The 18,858-nt window shown below is 48.0% G+C and overlaps 1 protein-coding gene across 1 annotated transcript; it reads right to left on the bottom strand.

Annotated features, from left to right (window-relative positions):
• Positions 1-11,693: 11,693 nt before the first annotated feature.
• Positions 11,694-18,549, bottom strand: LOC142586292 (uncharacterized). The gene is made up of 4 exons (XM_075697572.1): positions 18,377-18,549; positions 12,159-12,432; positions 11,897-12,104; positions 11,694-11,779 (listed from the first exon to the last, which is right to left on the bottom strand). The coding sequence occupies exons 1-4, from the start codon at positions 18,547-18,549 to the stop codon at positions 11,694-11,696; spliced, it is 741 nt and encodes a 246-aa protein (XP_075553687.1).
• Between the last annotated feature and the right edge of the window lie 309 nt (positions 18,550-18,858).

Here is an 18,858-nt window from a genome sequence, read left to right as displayed (position 1 = left end):
AATTAATCCATCATTAGTGATTGACATAAGGTGGATTAGGGAGGATTAAGGTTGATTAGAGTGTATTAAAGAAGATTAAGGTGGATTAGAGTACATTAAGAATGATTAAGATGCATGAATAAAGATTAAGGTGGGTGGAGGAGGATTAAGGCGGAATATTGTGGATTAAGGTGAAGGTTTGATGAAAGGGTATTAAGACTGATTAGGGTGCATGAAGAAGGATTAGGAAGGAATAAGGTGTATACAGTAAGATTAAGGTGGATTAGGATTGCTAAAGGAGGACTCAGACCGATTAAGATGGATTAGGGTAGATTAAGGTGGATTAGGGACCATGGAGCAGGATTAGGTTTGATAGAGGTGGATTAGGGTGTATTAAGGCGCATGAATAAGGATTAATGTGGATGGAGGATTATGATGGATTAGCGTTGATACAGAAGGATTAAGACTGTATAAGGTAGGCAGGCTAAGGTGCATTAGGGGCGATGTAGGTTGATTAGGTTGTATTAAGGTGGATTGGGAGTATTAAGGTGGATGAAAGAGCATTAAGTTGGATTAGGGTGGACTAAGGTGAATGAGGGTTCATTCAGTATTAAGACCGATTAGTCTACCATAACCTCCTAATGCCCATTAATCCACTGAATCCACATTCATCAAACTTAATCCTCCTTCATTCACTTTAATCCTCCATAATCCACGAAAGTCCTCCTTAATGCACCCTAATCCACCTTCATCTACTCTAACGTTCCTTAATGCACTTTAGCCCTCCATAATCAACCCTAATGCTTCCTCATTCACTATAATCGTCCTTAATACACCTGAATCCACATTCACCTACCTTAGGCCACCCTAATCCTCCTTAATCCACTCTAATCCTCCTTCATTCACTTTAATTCACCCTAGCGCACCATAATCCTCCTTAATGCACCTTAATCCTTCTTAATCCACCCTTATCCTTTTTCATGCACTTTAATCCACCCTAATCCACCATAATCGTCCTTAATGCACCTCAATGCACCTTCATCCACCCTAATTCACCTTCATCGACCTTAATCCAACCTGGTACTCCTTTATGCACCTTCATTCACCCTAATGCACTTCATCGACTTTAATCCACCTTAATCGTCCTTAATACACCCGAATTCATCTTAATCCAATCACTATTCAATCATTACTTTGCTAATCATTAATCATCTCTTATACGCGGCTGCACATGCTTTGGTTCGCTTCCCGCCTTCCTTCGGTCACGTGATATTTTGTGTAGCTCATAACGGGACCTTGAAACAGAGGTCTAAGGCTTTCGCTTAATAAGCCACACACAAAGGGATGTGCCACAAGGAATACTAGATCAGACGCACGAAGTAAATCATCTGATCATGAGGCAGAAAAATTGTCTGGAGTATAGAACTGGCCTCAAAGCTCCTTTTACAAAGGGATGTGCCACAAGGAATACTAGATCAGACGCACGAAGTAAATCATCTGATCATGAGGCAGAAAAATTGTCTGGAGTATAGAACTGGCCTCAAAGCTCCTTTTACATCGGTATACCTCGTTCATACGGCGTTAAGAAAAAAAACAACCTCCTCATAAACGTTGCCTCCAGCATTATCGATGCTGTTATCAGCATTTCTCAAAATTTTCAACCCCACTGGGGCGCGCAACTGGCCCAACATAACACGCCTCCATAGAATCCTGCGGCCCGTCCGCGGGAGCGCAGGAGGAAAAGCGCGCCGTGCGCAGCCCGCGGGGGAGGAGAATCGAGGAGGAAAGCGCCGTGAGGAGGAGATTGGCGCTACTTTCAAATTATCAAGGGCTTTTAGCATAGGGGCTGTGCGGGGACCGGTGCGAGGCGCGTCGCGGCCCGGACTCCCTCTCCCCTGACGACGCTTCACCGCGCTCACTCACGGGTTGCAGAATCAAGCGTCCTTCCTTTCTTTAGATCACTATCTGTCTATCTCTCTGCCCGTGCCGATCACGTTTGGCTGGCGTACATCGTTTCCCCCTCCGAGACACCGAGTTCTTTGGTTCGTTCCGCTTGCTCAGGCGCACGTTTCGTTGCCGCGCCGAACGCTGCGTTGCTCGACGCTCACCGCGTGATTCGTGGGTGCTAAGTCCGATGCGGGGCGCCTCGTAAGTGATCGCTGCGCAGTAGCGCATTGTCTTACACCCCTTGGAGGGTGGACGGGAACGCTGTCGCGTTCCACTCCTGAACCTGAAGGCGAAGCTTAAGCGTCCTCCAATTTTTTCCAACATATTGTCGGAATTTATAAGCTATTCTTTGTCATCTGTACATGATCATCATCATGTGGGGTTTATATGGGGTTCTTCTTCATCATCGCTTGTGGGGCTGGCTCTCGAGTGTGATCCGTGTTGTGGGCGTGGTCGGTTCGCCGCATCTTTGACGAGGAATAAACGTCGTGACAACTGCTGCGTCACAAGTGGTGGAGTGCGCTCTTCGGTCCTCCGTCCTCTGACTCCCCGCTCAACCTCCTGGAGCTTCGATCGGGTCGCCGATTGTGCCAGCTGTCCGCCAGCATGTCGCAGGACGAGCCAACAGGCACTTCTACTTCCACCACCTCGGCCTCGGCTACCCCAACCTCGCCGTATTGGGTTGTCAGTGGGCACCAGCGTGATCCCCATCTGTTTGCTGGACTTCGCGGTGAAGACGTCGAGGATTGGCTGGACGACTACGACCGAGTGAGTTCGGCTAACCGTTGGGACGATGCGTCGAAGCTACGTCACGTCACCTTTTATCTGACAGGAGTAGCGAAGACTCGGTTTTTCAACCGAGAGGTTGATTTCACGAACTGGAGCGCTTTCAAACAGCAGCTCCGCCAAATCTTCGGCACACCGGCTTTTCGTTCTGCCCTCGCAAAAAAGACGCTCGACACCCGCAAGCAGCAACTCGGGGAACCTTATACGTCGTACATCCAGGATTTGCTTGCTCTTTTTTTAAATTAAGGTTTTACGTGCCAAAACCACTTTCTGATTATGAGGCACGCCGTAGTGGGGGAATCCGGAAATTTCGACCACCTGGGGTTCTTTAACGTGCACCTAAATCTAAGTACACGGGTGTTTTCGCATTTCGCCCCCATTGAAATGCGGCCGCCTTGGCCGGTATTCGATCCCACGACCTCAGCAGCCTAACACCATAGCCACTGAGCAACCACGGCGGGTATGTGCTTGCTCTTTCTCGGCGCGTGAACACGGCCATGACCGAATCTGACAGGGTTCGCCACATCCTCAAAGGCATCGGAGCTATTGCTTTCAATGCTTTAGCCATCAAGAAGCCCGCTACCGTCGCTGATATCGTCGCTACTTGCCAGCGCCTTGACGAACTCGAATCAGTACAGTTGCAGCCAGACACCACTGCAAACACAACCGCCGACGACCCTACGTTACGAGCAATGATGCGCGCAATAATTCGAGAAGAGCTACAGTGTCTTGGCTTAGCCGCAGGGCCTATGCCTTCTCATGCCTCGGCTACCAATCTGCGAGACGTTATCAAGGAGGAATTGGCGTCCATGGCTGGTGCAGCGTACACGGACCCTCTAACCCCTACGGCCCCACAAACGTACGCACAAGTAGCCGCAGTTAATCCAGTCATCGTTCCACCGATGCCTCCAAAACCAATACCGGCCCACATGGCTTCCATGACTACCAACGCACCTACCCAAACCAGCTATCCGCAGTGGCGTCCTCCTCGTCCCATCTGCTACTACTGTGGCTATCGTGGCCACATAGCACGCTTTTGCCGCAAGCGCCAGCAAGACGAGCGTCGCGGATATGACGTATACGAACGGGATGACTTTTCGCCCGGAGCTACTTTCCAACGTCTTGGGAGCTTTGGGAGCTTCCATGACCAACGCCGTCCTTATGGTCCACCACGCGGCCGCTCTCCATCGCCTACTGTAGCATCCGAGACGGCTCAGACGTACCGTCCTGCGAGACGCCGCTCGCCTTCACCCCTTCGCCGCTCTACGTCACCACTCAGACCTGCTTCTAAAATCGCCGAGCGTCGTCCGGAAAACTGAATTATGCAGCTTTTGGAGGAAAAGCTGCATCGAACGACAGGACAGAAATTTCTCCATCGCGTCCGTGCAATATGATAATGGTTGTAGTAGAAGGTGTACAAGTGGAAGCTTTGATAGACACTGGTGCTAGTGTTTCAGTTATTCACCGTGAATTGCGTTCGCGACTTCGGAAAGTTACGACCCCCTATGATGGACCTACGCTACTCGCTGCTCAAGGGGCCGCCATTCGACCTATCGCCATGTGCACTGCTCGTATTTCCATCGATGGACTTCTGCATTACATACAATTTGCAGTGCTAAGTTCGTGTGCCCAGCAGCTCATATTGGGATGGGATTTTCTTTCTACAGCCTCCGCCTCCATCTGCTGCGGGCAACGCGTTCTCCACATGACCGACACGACCTATTCACTTCATGCAGATGACGCACCACTTCACTTGCTTGCTGCAGAAGATACCGCGCTACCTCCTCGCCATCAAAGCATCGTTACCATCACGTCTGACGTCATTGACTGCGGCGACGTGCTCGTATTACCATCTGCACGCTGTCTCGCAAGAGGGATAGCCTTTGCATCAGGGCTAGTTCGGTTTGATCATAGCTCCGCACTTCTCTACGCTACAAACCCGACATCCGAAAAGATTCTCATCCCTAAAGGCACTACATTGGCTTGCGCCTCTAAATCGGAGTCTATATCTGTTGTTTCCGTTAAACCAGCTTCCTCTGAAGTTCCTTGTACCGGACGGGCCGCATCTCCTTCAGCTCTTGCAGCTGCCATCAGTTCCGACCTGACACCTTCGCAGTCACAATTGCTTGCTTTGCTCCAAAAACATGAAGCTTCGTTTGACGCGCATTCAGCTTCATTCGGAAAGACTTCGATTACGACGAATCGGATAGAGACAGATGGTACATCCATCGTGCACCGTAGACCATATCGCGTATCGCTAGCCGAGAGGAAAGTCATTGACAAGAACGTCACCGACATGTTTCAACGGAGCATAATACGCCCCTCTGCTAGAACTTGGTCTTCCCCCGTTGTTTTGGTTCGAAAGAAAGAAGACGGCTCTGTTCGATTTTGTCTCGACTACCGAGCACTTAACAAGATCACACGCAAGGATGTATACCCTATGCCGCGAACAGACGATGCCTTGGATTCCCTGCAGGGTGCCGAGTACTTCTCTAGCATCGATCTGCGTTCCGGCTACTGGCAGATACCTATGCATGAGGACGATAAAGAGAAAACAGCGTTTTCAACACCAGATGGGCTCTACGAGTTTAATGTCATGCCATTCGGCCTCTGCAATGCGCCCGCAACGTTCGAGCGCATGATTGACACCGTTCTTCGCGGCCTGAAGTGGAAGACTTGCTTGTGCTACTTGGACGATATTGTTGTTTTCTCGCCAACCTTCTCTCAGCACCTGCGACGTCTGGATGAAGTTCTCACGTGCCTTGCCAGCGCTGGACTTCAGCTAAACACCAAGAAATGCCCTTTTGTGGGCAAGACGATCAAGGTACTATGTCACATTGTGAGCAAAAATGGCATTCGTCCTGATCCTGACAAGGTTTCGGCAGTTCAACACTTCCCTCGTCCCAAAAACACCAAAAAGTTGCGCAGTTTCTTAGGTCTCGCTTCCTATTTTCGCCGATTCATACGAGGCTTCGCCTCAATAGCGTCACCTCTGCACAAATTACTGGGTTCTAATGTTCCCTTTGTGTGGTCTCCCGAATGTGAATCTGCGTTCGCGCATCTGAAGCGCGCTCTCACATCTGAACCAGTACTACGCCATTTTGATGAAGCTGCTCCTACCCTCCTGCATACGTATACTAGTGGTCACGGCATTAGTGGCATTCTCCTACAGCGAGACGACACTTTAGGTGAGAGGGTCATCGCATACGCAAGTCACGTTCTGACAAACGCCGAAAAGAATTACACCATCACGGAGCAGGAATGCCTAGCTATCGTTTGGTCTGTGCAGAAGTTTCGACCTTATCTTCACGGCCGCCATTTTACGATCGTTACAGACCATCATGCATTATGCTGGCTTTCAACGCTGAAGAACTTGTCTGGACGACTTGGTCAGTGGATTCTTCGTCTGCAAGAATACGACTTTACTATTACCTACAAGTGCGAAAAAAAAACACCAGGATGCAGACGCGCTTTCTCGCTGTCCGCTCCCTACGACACCATGGAATGGACCTCAAACTACCATCCGTGACAAGCTTTCGCTCGATCCCTCCTCACATGCTTTCTTGTTGGCCACTGTCGTCGAGATGCCTCCACACGACAACAAATCATTCCAATCTCATCAACTTGCCGACTCTTACTGTCGGCGCATCATAGACCACCTTCAAGGAGCTTCGCGCCCGCCTAACGAACACCTTCGTCGACAGCTGACGCAATTTAAGATTAGAGAGTTTTAGCAGAGCGTATTTGCGCTTCCGCTCCGCTCAGCGAGGAGGTGCGAGCGTTACTGCGCATGCGCCACACGCTAAGATGGGAGCGCGCAAGCGGACCGGCACTTCCGTTCCGCTTGCACGGCGTCTTTGCGGAGCGCGGAGCGGCTTGGCGAGCGCGTCTCACGCAAAGCATTCTGGTCTCGTGCTTCGTCGGGGAAGAAGCGAATTCCAAGATGGCAGTCGCCGGTGCAACGTGGGCTTCGACAGTGTCTGCAGAACTCACAGGCCGCAAACCTCGAAAGAGGTTCCGCATTGATGAAGATTTATGTCTTCTGTGGAAGTGATAGCCATTCGAAAACCCCCGCTTGTGGGAGCAAGTTAGGGAACACGTTTCTTCGGCAGTGGGGCGCGAGCTCACACTCCGTGCAGTGCGCGACAGAGTGGACCTTCTCGTGGGATATTTTCGACAAGAGGACAGCGTTAACCTGCGAAAGTAAGTGTGTATGTCCATATCCTGATTTGGGCTCGCATTCGTGATCACATTACCCATCCTGCGCTTTCCTTCTCAGATCTGGAACAGAGGAGCAGTACAATGAGCTGCACGAATTGCTGCAGGAAGTTTCAGACATGGCTCGTGAGTTCGGACACACGCCGAAAACAGTGCCCAGGAAAGGCAGCGCTACGGCAGCATGCAAAGCGGTGCTGACGGCGCCGTTTTCGGCTGCTGCCGAAATGTGCGCCGTGCAGCATGCGAGAGACACTGCATTGGAGCTGATGAACGCTGAGGGAAGCCGGGCAGACGACGAACTGACGAATGGCAAGTGTTGTAATCATGCTTACTCATAGTCGAGTACAGTTCCCTTCGAGTCGCGAAGGCAGAATGCATATTGCACGTCAGCAGTTGCATGCCTTGTAGCGAATAGCATGAGGATGATGTTTCTAAAACTGGTATGAAAATATAATTGCCGAATATCTCGAATGGTTGTTGTGGGCACTGAGAGGGATGACCTGTTTGCCTGTCAGCCTCAAAGAGCACGAGAAGCTGCACGTAGAGGGAAAATTATGTTATGTGCCACTTAAAGGCAGTCGTTTGTCTGTGCGCGTGTGCGTGCGTGCGCCTGTGTGTGTGTGTGTGTGTGTGTGTGTGTAGTCGTTTGTCTGTGCGCATGTGCGTGCGTGAGTGCGCGCGCGCCTGTGTGTGTGTGTGTGTAGTTGTTTGTGCGCGTGTGCGTGCGTGCGTGCGCGCGCGCCTGTGTGTGTGTGAACGATGCGGTCGTGCCAGTGCCAGCATGCCGTCTGGCAGCAGTATAATTTTCTTTGCATTCGGTTGTGGTGCTTGCAAAAGTTAATCATAGCAGTGGCATTACGATTATTTTTCCACTGCTGTTTTTTGCAGCCTGCGGTGAGTCAGCGGCATCTCAGCTGCTAACGTCGATGTGCAGAGCTGAGCTGGAGGCCCCGCTGTCACCGGAGAGCCCACTCTCTACCCACACTGCAGACATGCAAAATTCCGACACAGATGATGCTGCTGCGATGGCACAAGACTCACAACGAGAGCTACCGCGAAAGCGGAAGAGGCAGCGCATTAGGAACGCTCCGAAAGGTGAGTGACAGTACTGCATAGAATGAATGTCTTGTGTGGTGCTTTTGCGTAGAACGTTATGCAGAGCTTTACGACATTATTATACAGAGGTTGCCTTTATGTACGGCATTAAAGTAGACAGACTTCCCAGTCTCCTTGGAGTCCTCCACTAGCATCTCCTATGGTCTATATGCAACATCCGCCAGTTAATCGCCACATATAACTTCCACTTCCACTCAAACGGGATGACTTTCGGAATGGTTTGCTTTCTCAAATCCGTCACATATGCAAGCGGAGTGATACCAGTGCACTCATTAATGAGCCACCTGCCTATGAACATGGTACTGCTCCCAACTGGAATATTTTTGGGCCACGGGTGCACTGTACAAATACTGTTAGTGAAAGGTTAGAAACCGAGAGAAATATAGGCCAGTAGCAAAATAACATTCATTGTACTTTTTGTTTGGTTTGTTCTAGTTAAGTGGTACATATATTTTATTCATGTTTCATTATTATTAATTTTGAAGCAATGCTCTCTATGTTCACGCTACCTTTTCTGTATTGTTTGTACATGTGTCTTAAATTATGAATATAATTTAGTCATAAGGACAAGTGTGGAAACGTGAATAATGCAGATAAGTCAACCTGTCAGTTGGGAAATCCATTTTAATGCATATCTTTGTCGTCAGCTCTGGCCTTTCTTTGCACTTCAGAGTTTATGCCTGTACTGTCTGGCACGATACCTTTAGCTTGGCTGTTTCAAGCTAGAAATGACAGTAAACACGCATATTTAACGAGATATGGTAACAGCACCAAAAATGAATGCAAAAGAACAGCAGGCACCATGAAGGGTTGACTTTCAGCTGAAATTTGACCAGCAGACAGATCTGCAATCTTAATGCAGAGTTTTTTTTTTCACTTACAACATGGGCACCTTAACAGCTAAGGAACAAGCTTGATATTAGTTTCTCTTCGACAGGATACCTTGCATGAGATGAGAAATGCAGAACAAAGTACTCTGCTGAACCTTGCACTTGTTGCACCCACTGGGTATGTAGTATGCTGTGAGTTACAGCTGCGTGCAACCACAAACTCCTACACACTACTGAACATGTAATAGTTTTTAGTTGTATTCATGTTAACGATGCTAACTTTTCCATACAAATAAGCCTTCACAAGTTGCAGCATAGAGCTTGGCATATATAACCTTACTGTAGCTGTAAAATCGCACAAGTCAGCCTACAAGCATTTTACACAATAGGTATATCACATGGCATCACTCAGATGTACATGTATTTTTCACGTTGTTACATGTGTACTTCCTTTGCAAACAGGGATGCATACCTGGAAAATATCTACAGAGATTCCGTTGGACCATTAGGGTGACAGAATGGGTACCAAGAGAAGGGAAGCGCAGTAGAGGATGGCAGAAGACTAGGTGGTGCGACGAAATTAGGAAATGTGCGGGTGCTAGTTGGAATCGGTATGCGCAGGACAGGGGCAAACGGAGTTCGCAGGGAGAGAGAGGTCTTCGTCCTGCAGTGGACATAAAATAGGCTGGTGGTGATGATGATTATGAGTTTACAAACACAATGTAGAGCCTTTGACGACAGTGTCGAGACCAAAAGGCGCAGCTTTTAGGTCAATCACGGCTCCTGCAGTAGCCAAGTAGGATAAACATTCTTCTCACCTTGGCCCTTGTAAAGCTCTGGATGATCTGCAATGTTGCTTCATGGCTGAAGAGGCATCACTGAGAATGTACACCGCTCCAGGGCAACCCTGTTGGCTAGACAGTTTTGACATGCTGTGCATAATGATTACTTCTGTGTGCACAAGTACATGCCAGCTCTTGCTCTGTTGCTGTGTAATATTCTCAAGCATAAGAAGTGTGAATTGTGCTCTGGACGAGACATTTATTCTAAGAGTATATTTGTAACATGACTGTTACTGGCAAGATACTGTAATAACCTTTTCACTCCAGGTGACAGCAGAAATTTTTCCCTTTGTTGTCCTCACAGGAATTCAAGGGCTTCAAGCCATGGGCCTGGAGCTCCTAGCCCGACGTGAAGATTATGAATTCACGTTGAAGAAGGAGCAGCTCGCAATACAGAAACGACAACTAGAACTGGACGAGAAAAAGTTGGCATTGGAAGAAAGAAAAGTTGCCCTGGAGGAGGAAAACCATAGGTTGCAAATTCAAACTTTGAAACACCAACACAATCAGCTGTTAGAGCGCATGGAGCACATTGAGAATATTTTGAAGGACAGATTTACTGGGCTGAATGCTATTTAAATCATTTCTTGTAATCACACATGCACAAGTCAATTTAATGGAGTACTACAACACACGTGAAGTTAATATCCTAAACATAATTTAATGGAGTACTAGAACACACACGTGAAGTTAATATCCTAAACATACCTAAACAGTTTGACGTAGCTTGCTCTCAGTCACGTTTGCTTGTTCAGTGAGGATGGTATTGGGTGAATCACATGGGTGAAGGCAGTTTTCAACTTGCCTTAGAACGACAGAAAGCTGAGCTAGTTGGTAAGGATTCATTACGCAAACAAGAGGTGAGGCGCGCAGACAAGACACAAGGGTAGAGAAGTGGACAACACGAACGCCGACTAACAACTGAAGGGAGCACTGAGGCGAAAAAAGAAAGAAGACACAAAACTCATCTGCTCAAGCTCTGGAATGGTATCGCCACGTGTCAGTCGGGTACGTAGACCGACACATGTAGCCGACTGACACGTGGTGATACCATTCCTGAGCTTGCGCAGATGAGTTTTGTGTCTTCTTTCTTTTTTCGCCTCAGTGCTCCCTTCAGTTGATAGTCGGCATTCGTATTGTCCACTTCTGTACTCTTGTGTCGTGTCTGCACGCCTCACCTCTTGTTTGCATAATTCAACTTGCCGTATGTTTTTTTGTAAGCGCCACTTTTTTGTTCTCATTCCCGTTTGCTCATTCCTCAATGAAGACAAACTCAATTTGCTCAGCTATCTTGTGCTGTTTATGACTGCTCCAAGTATTCAACAAAAAAACTTGAACGTTTGTCCTGTGTTCCGTAACAATGCAATAAAAGAAGCAATATTTTAAGAGCAACTTTTATTGTTATGAATTCAACTGAAGTTCCATGCAGCCACCGTGGAGGCTCAGTGGCTGTGGTGCTCAGCTGCTGACCCGAAAAACGCTGGTATGATCCCGGACGTGGCGATCACATTTCAATGGAGGCAAGATGCTAGAGGCCAGTGTTCTGTTCGATGTCAATGCACGTTAATTACGGCATCCCTCATAGCCTGAGTCGCTTAGGGACGTTAACCCACAAAAAACAAACCAATCAAGTTCCATGCTACTGAATTTATGTGCTAAGTGGTATTTACTGGTACCGTGGACAAAGGTAAGTTTCCAAGCTCGGTGGATCAAGCCCAAAGTACTGTGACACTTGAGAGCCATAAATACATGTATGGCAGTTTGCGAGAATCGCACTGACCCTGTACATGCGAGGCAAGTTTTGCCGATGGAGCTTTTGATTTTTTCTGAAATCGAGAAACGCAAACAGTCCTGCGATCTTCCCGAAGCCCCACTCGACAGCTTACCTTACTTTGCTCCTTTCCCTATTAAAGGCTTCTTGACGTGCAGTTATCCTCACTCCACCATAAGGCTTTAGCAACAGTGGCCTCAATGGTTAAGCAGGGTCCCCGTAGAGGCAGTAGTTGTGCCCTTGCACTAGCTTCTCCAGCTTCTCGTACGTTTTGCTCTTCCGCAGGATACCTAAGAGACAAGTAAGCAAAAAAGGGGGTTAAGTTACTGTATTTTTTCTTCCTCCTCTCTAGTACAAAAGCCAGTTGTATTGATGCTATGCCAATCAACGCTGAACGCGAAACTCACCAGCATCATGTCGGCTACCGAAGAACGGCCCGCTGAGTTGGCAAATGATACCGTTTGGGCACATGATCGATTGATATTTCACGGAGTGAACACGTTTGTGCCCAGAGAAGAAAACTTTTTGACTGGTCGATGGCCTACAGATAGCCCTGGCGGTTCCATCTATGCACCCCCAGCAGTTGTGGAGGGGGGCTCCTTTGGAATGAATGGCCTGCAAAGCAAACATCTGTAATGACGGTCGAAGAAATTCGAATGAATTGCTTACCTGAGCGAACATGTCAATTGTAGGCAAATCAACCCAGGTGTGGTTGTTCACGTCTTTTAAGAGGTGAACGAACTTGTCTTCGATGTGCGAGAGTACATAGCTAGTCACTGAGGAGATCACAGAGTAGTGCCGGCCGAAAAGCTGCTCCAACTCGCAGAGCCTGTTAGGGTACGACAGGTGGCGCAGTGTGATGCAGAGGGCTTCATCTCCGGGGACGAGCACTATCTGCGGTGTTGAGATGACATCAGGCACAAGAAGAGCACTTTGTAGTCTTCTGATACCAGCCTTTTCAAAACGAAAATATGACCGAAAAAGCAATCTGTCTAGTGCGTCGATGTTAAGGTATCCGCCCACGGAAAGCGGATCTCGCCGCCTCACAGAAAACAGTTCCATGACTACAAGGTCTTCGATGTCATGCCACGTCAGCTGACTCAATAAGAGTGGATCTTGCAGCACACTTTTCTTGTTTGCCATGACGCCGGCTTAATACCACTGCTGCAAAAAACTCGCGAACGCAACGAGGCGCACGACTATAGCATGGCTATGGCACGACCCCTTTCTGGCCCTGCGCTGGCTCGCAACTGTGCTTAGTAAAAAAAAAAAAAAAACGAACCTTCCTTAATAACAACGTAAGGCTTTCCTCTTATGTGTTATAAAATGTTTACGAGAAAAAATATTTATTTCTTGTGCGGCTGAACAATAAAATAGTGTGTTTTTTATAACTGTAGTAAAGCAATGAAGGGGGCTAGTTGGTGAACGTTCATGGTTATATTGCGCTCAGTTTTACAAACACGATATTAAGGAAGGACAGGACGTGGACGGACGTAGCGCGAACTACCAACTGTATAATACTGTTAAAGAACGCGCTTATATACAAGGAGATATGGTGCGGGGGGGGGGGGGGGGTACATATAAAAAGATATGACAAGGTGACGACATGTGATCATAGTTTGGGTCAGGCATACATCGTTCACATGCACCCGTTCGCCCTGGCAAACTCGACCTCAGCTTTGATAAGCGCGATGGACGGAGGGCTTACGCACATCTCTTTTTCTTTAGCTATCGCAAGCGCCTCCCATATTTCTCGCTCCGTTTTTGTTTTTGATGTTCCAATGACTGTGGTGCTTTCTATTAGCGGGGAGCATTTGCATTGTTTGCAATGTGCGGCCAAGTTGCTAGGTGCTGTCAGAAGCTGGCACGTGTATTTGTGCTCCCGTAACCTATCAGTTAGACAACGTCCAGTTTGCCCAATGTATACTTTCCCGCAATCTAGTGGGATTTGGTAAACAACTGAAGTAGCGCATCCTACGTACTTTTTCGCGTGCTTAGTCTGACAGAGCGTAGCACTAGGGTTGGCCTCTTTGGATCCTGCGTTCACCCTCTTGCACATGCCTTTTAGTTTTTGCATAACCAGGGGGCTCTACGTGAAACCCGGCAATTTCTCCGCTTAGCTAAAATGCAATCTGTCGCCCACGCTCCGGTTGGGCTTAGCGGGCCGCGTGAGTGGAGCGGAAGCGCAAATACGCTCTGCTAAAACACTCTATTGACAACCGCGCCTTATACCGTCATGTCTATCACCCTGACGGTCAACGCTGGGCTCCTGTCCTGCCACGCTCTCTACGTGCTCATGTTCTGCAGGCTTCTCACGACGACATGACTGCTGGTCCCACCTTGGTTTCCAGAAAACCTACGACCGCATCAAAGGTCACTTCTACTGGCCTGGATTGTCCGCCAGTGTGGCGAGTTATGTCGCTTCCTGCGCCCTATGTCGGCGTCGAAAGCTCCCTACATCAGCTCCAAGCGTACAACTGCAACCTGTTCCTTGTCCGTCGCAACCATTTGAGGTCATTGGCATTGACCTGTATGGTCCTCTTCCATTCACTCTCACCGGTAAACGATGGATTGTGACAGCCGTTGATCACTTGACACGCTACGCCGAAACAACTTGTGTGAGTTCTGCCTCAGCCTCTGAAGTTGCTGCATCCATACTTCAACCCTTAATACTGCGTCACGGTGCTCCTCGCGTCCTCATGAGCGACCGTGGAAAAGCATTCCTCTCGCAACTACTAGACGAAGTACTCAGAGCCTCCGGAACCACCCACAAGACTACCTCCAGTTACCATACGCAAACCAACGGCCTCACAGAGCGATTTCATCGCACGCTGTCGGACATGCTAGCCATGTACATCGAACCGGATCACAGAAACTGGGACGCAATTTTGCCATTCGTGACTTTTGCATATAATACCGCCGTTCAACGCACGACCGGTTACTCGCCATTCTACCTTGTCTGTGGTCGTTCGTTCTCTTCCTGTCTTGACGTCTCTTTCTTCGCGCCAACTGTCCATCAATGTCCATCCTCCTGTGAAGAATATGTGTCCCGCATTCTGCGTTGTCGCCATCTCGCCCGCATCAACGCCGCAGCACGGCAACAGGACCGCAAGCAGCATTACGACGCCTGATAGCCGTCGAGGCGGGAAGGCGATTCCACGCATTGGAAGTGCGTGGTACAAATGACAGCAAGAAAGCGTTGGATCTGCTTAATGGAATGTCGACCTTATGAATGTGATCTAGTCTGGCCAATGGAGGTGGGGAAATAAGTTTGTTGCGTAACAGTGGGTGAGGAAATAACTTATGAAAAAATCACAGATTGAACATTTTGAGACGTGATGACAAGGACGGTAAGTTAAGACTAGATTTCATGGCACTGACACTGGCGGTTCTGTTACAGTTAGAAAGAATGAAACGAGTAGAGTTATTCTGAACCTTTTCCAGTGAGTGCGTTCGGTTTATTCGACCTGGATCCCAGATTGAAGCAGCATACTCAAGTTTGGGTCGTATTAGAGTTTTATAGAGGATTAATTTTAAGAAAGAAGGTGCTTTAGAAAAGTTGCGTCCTAAGTAACCTATCATTCGGTTAGCGTTGATTACGATATGGGCGATGTGGGTATTCCAAGTGAGATCGGAGGCGATGTGAAGGCCAAGGTACTTGTAAGTTGTTACCAAATCTAATGGAGCGTTATAAGAGAGTACACGGGTCTTTCATTGGTAGTTCTAGATACAGGCATGCATTTACACTTGTTAACATTTAATTCCATTAACTTCCATGAACTATTAATCGCACCATGCAACATTGGCGTTAAGGTCAGCTTCAAGCGTGGCAACATCCTCATCACAAGTTATTTTGCTGTAAATTACACACTCGTCAGTGGATCACTTCATAGTAATCCTGGAGTTTTATTCGTGTTCGACAGCTGTTTGTTTTCAAGGCCAGTTTTATGTGCAAAAGAAAGAAATCTGTATTGGCTCGTGCGTGACTCCCGTGCTCTGCAACATTTTCTTTGCGGGCAACGACAGAGTGCTACCCAAGGTGTTTAACGGGGACAAACTGCTGAAGGTTTTTAGGTATGTAGATTATTTTTAAATTTTACTGGCGAAACGGTCTCCCATGACTTACTCACATACTGTGCAGGGCATTTTATCTGATTTCGAACAGCAAGGAAAATGTTTAGATTTTAGTTTTCAACTAGCCAAGAATAACAGCTTGCAGTTTTTAGATATTGACATAACCCTTACAGACGAAGGTGCCTGCTGGATGTACCAACCCCGCGCCCGCGAGGAGTTGTTGCCGATTGAGTCGACACTCTCTAAGACTTTTAAACGTACGATTGCAACTATGTGCCTTGAATCCGCCCTTAGAAAATTCTGCCGTAATAAGGCCCACGAAAGTTTTGACGAACAGATTTTGAAGTTAAGGAAGGCTGGCTTCCCTTGTTTGGTTTTGAGCGCAGTTTAGGAGGCGTTGACGAAAAATGTGAAAAAAGAAAGAAGAAGAAGCAGCGAAGAAGGTCAAACATTTGAGAAGAAAGCTAAACCAGTGGTGATACCGTATTCCCACGAAGTGGCGCATAATCTTAAACACGTCCCCGTAAAATACAAAATTCCTGAGGTTTTTTCCGCGCCCCGGAAACTTGCTACTTTGTGCCGCCTGATTGGATTTGATGACTCTTAGAAAGTAGAGTGTTCTGTTAAACATAAAAACCCTTTTGTGAAGTGTAACGAAGGGGTCTTTCACCGCATACTGCTTAAGTATTGGAAAGAGTATATCGGCCTATGTAATCACGAACGCCTGCGGAAGCACAAGCTTTCGCTGGGAAATGGTTATGGCTCAAACTTGGCGCTTCTTTGCAAGGCCTGGGGGAAGAAAAATAAGCATGTAAAGCAAGGCTTTATGATACGACAATCATGTTTAAAAGCAAAGGTACTGTGGCGTGTGAACTGTTGGAGGCCAACCAGAATAAGAGGGGACGCCTGTGTCCACACTCCTTCTATGAATATTTACAGAAATGAAAGCATGTTTTTAGATAGCTTTTAGATTCTGGGTAATCTTAAGATTCCCTTCCTATACATCTTCCGCGTTCTCGCGTCTGCGCATTCACATGTTCAGAGCTCCCTGTTTTTCTTCCCCCTCTCCCCATGGCTATATATTCAGCTGCTTTTGACCTCAATAAACACTTGCAAGTAGCGCCTTATCCTCTCGTTGTTGGCGCTTCATTTTTTGAAAAATTTGGAATGCAGGGATGAAACGGCGATAAAAATTGATGAGTCCGAGAAAACGCCGCAGGCTACGTGTGGACCTTGGTGGCGGGTAGTCGATGATGGCCTGAACCTTGTCAGGCAGCGGAGTGATGCCATGATTGGTGATGTTATTTCCGAGAAAATCGATCTCCTGATCGCCAAACTGATATTTGTTAACATTGATGGCGAGATCGTAATCAAGAAGTCGATTGAAATGTTGACGTATATGTGCTTTGTGTGTTTCAGCATCGCTGCTGGAGACGAGGTCATCTCTGTAGGCAAAATAAAACTGTAAGCCTCTGGTGACTTCGTCTATAAAACGCTGAAAGTTTTGAGCGGCTTTGCGAAAACCGAAAGACATACGTAAATACTTAAAAAGGAAAAATGGGGAGGTTATTGCAGCCTTTGGAATGTCGGTTTGCTCAACGGGGATCTGGAGATAAGCTTTCACAAGATCGATTTTCGAATATATTGTTGTGCCGGTTCAAATAGCAGTGTAATCCTGAATTTTGGGTAGTCGGTATCGGTCGAGAACAGTGACCGCATTCAGTGCGCTATAATCACCACAGAGCCGCCAGTCATTGTTCTTTGGCACCATGTGTAGTGCTTATGCCCACGGGATTGATGACGAAAAAATTATATTTAGTTGCAACATATGCTCGAATTCATCGCGGGCAACTCGAAGTTTTTCAGGACCGAGTCGGTGGGGGCGGCAGTGAACGGGCGGGCCTGTGGTGACAATAAAATGGGTTACAGTGTGTTTAGGGGTTTTATCCATCGTAGAATATGTAGTAATCTCCGGAAGCTCGTTGAGTAGAGCTTCATACGGTGAGGTGGGCAGTTTGACGAAAGTAGGGTTGAGAGCAGCAGCGTGGGACAGAAAACCACGACGGGAACAAACAGCGCTTGGACGGGGACGCAGTGAGGACGACAGACAAGGTGCTGAAGTAGCAACGACTGGTTTATTGCGGGGAATGCAATACATGCAAAAGTACAGGCTCAACGCAAAAGACCAAAAAACCCAGAATCTGCGCCGGCAAAGGAAGAACATCATCACATCACATACGTCAAGGAGGCTGTCAAGTTTTGACTCTTCTGCGTTGAGCCTGTACGTTTGTATATATTGCATTCCCCGCAATAAACCAGTGGTTTTTAGTTCAGCGCCTTGTCTGTTGCCCTCACTGCATCCCGTCCAAGCGCTGTTTGTTCCCGTCCTAATGATACACCAACCAGCCCAGATCCGCGCACCCTGACAGAAAACCGTTGACTGACAGACCCGCGTTATTATCCACCATGCGAACGTGGCTCATGTACACAAGCACATAAAAAATGGCCCAAGAAATCAGCCCTAAGATTCCATAGCGGGCGTCTTCTATCCAAAATATCTATGGCAACCTTCTCTTAAGGCCGAGATCGAAGGTAAGGGACTTCTGTTCGTAAGTTGCGTGGACGGAAGAGTTGATAGCTTGTAGGGGGGGCTGACTTTGCGCGGAGACGCCGGTCAGATTTGGACGCAAGAATTATGCTGACCTCCGCACCAGCGTCTGCCAAGAAACGCAGTCATGTGGTTCGGTCGATAATATGGAAAAGGCGGCTTGAAGTATGGCCATGATCCCCCGCCGCTGTTATTGACGACCGACCTGAGCGTGTCCCGTGGGCGACGAACAGGGTGAAACACATCAATGAGCCGCGGCGCGATGATGTCGGTGGTAGTAGCACAGGCCTTGTGATGAAAAACTGTGCTCAGGTTGTAGAAACGGCCGTTGCATAGAAGGCGGCGTGAGAGGCTGATGAGTTCGGTAGGGTTGGTCATTGATGTTGCGAGTGTTGCGCAATTCCTGACGCAAGTCGGCGACTTCAGATGCGAGCTTGTTTTCTGAAGGGAATCCACTTGAGGAAATGGACAGCATTTATGACTGCCGGAGAGACGTCCATCATATCGTCGGTCATTTCCGCTAGTGCCGACAAGGGCTTAAGCTTAGCTGTGACGAGAGCCGTGCGTATCTTGGCTGGAAGACGTTGTAGAAAGAACTCACGTAATACGGCCGTCTCCAAGGAGTCTAGTTGGTCACCAATGAAGTGCGGCAGGTGACGGAGGAACTGAATTGGACGTTGTTCACCG

Source organism: Dermacentor variabilis, chromosome 1, assembly GCF_050947875.1.
Source record: "Dermacentor variabilis isolate Ectoservices chromosome 1, ASM5094787v1, whole genome shotgun sequence".
Lineage (NCBI taxonomy): Eukaryota > Metazoa > Arthropoda > Arachnida > Ixodida > Ixodidae > Dermacentor > Dermacentor variabilis.
This window is presented reverse-complemented; position numbering and strand designations above follow the sequence as displayed.

Excerpts from the sequence above, each read along its gene's own strand:
- LOC142586292 (XM_075697572.1), bottom strand. The coding sequence starts at position 18,549 with ATGACCAACCCTACCGAACTCATCAGCCTCTCACGCCGCCTTCTATGC. Across the intron at positions 12,433-18,376 it reads CGCCCACGGGACACGCTCAG|AAGACTACAAAGTGCTCTTC; the intron begins GTCGGTCGTCAA and ends GGCTGGTATCAG. Across the intron at positions 12,105-12,158 it reads CAATTGACATGTTCGCTCAG|GCCATTCATTCCAAAGGAGC; the intron begins GTAAGCAATTCA and ends TTTGCTTTGCAG.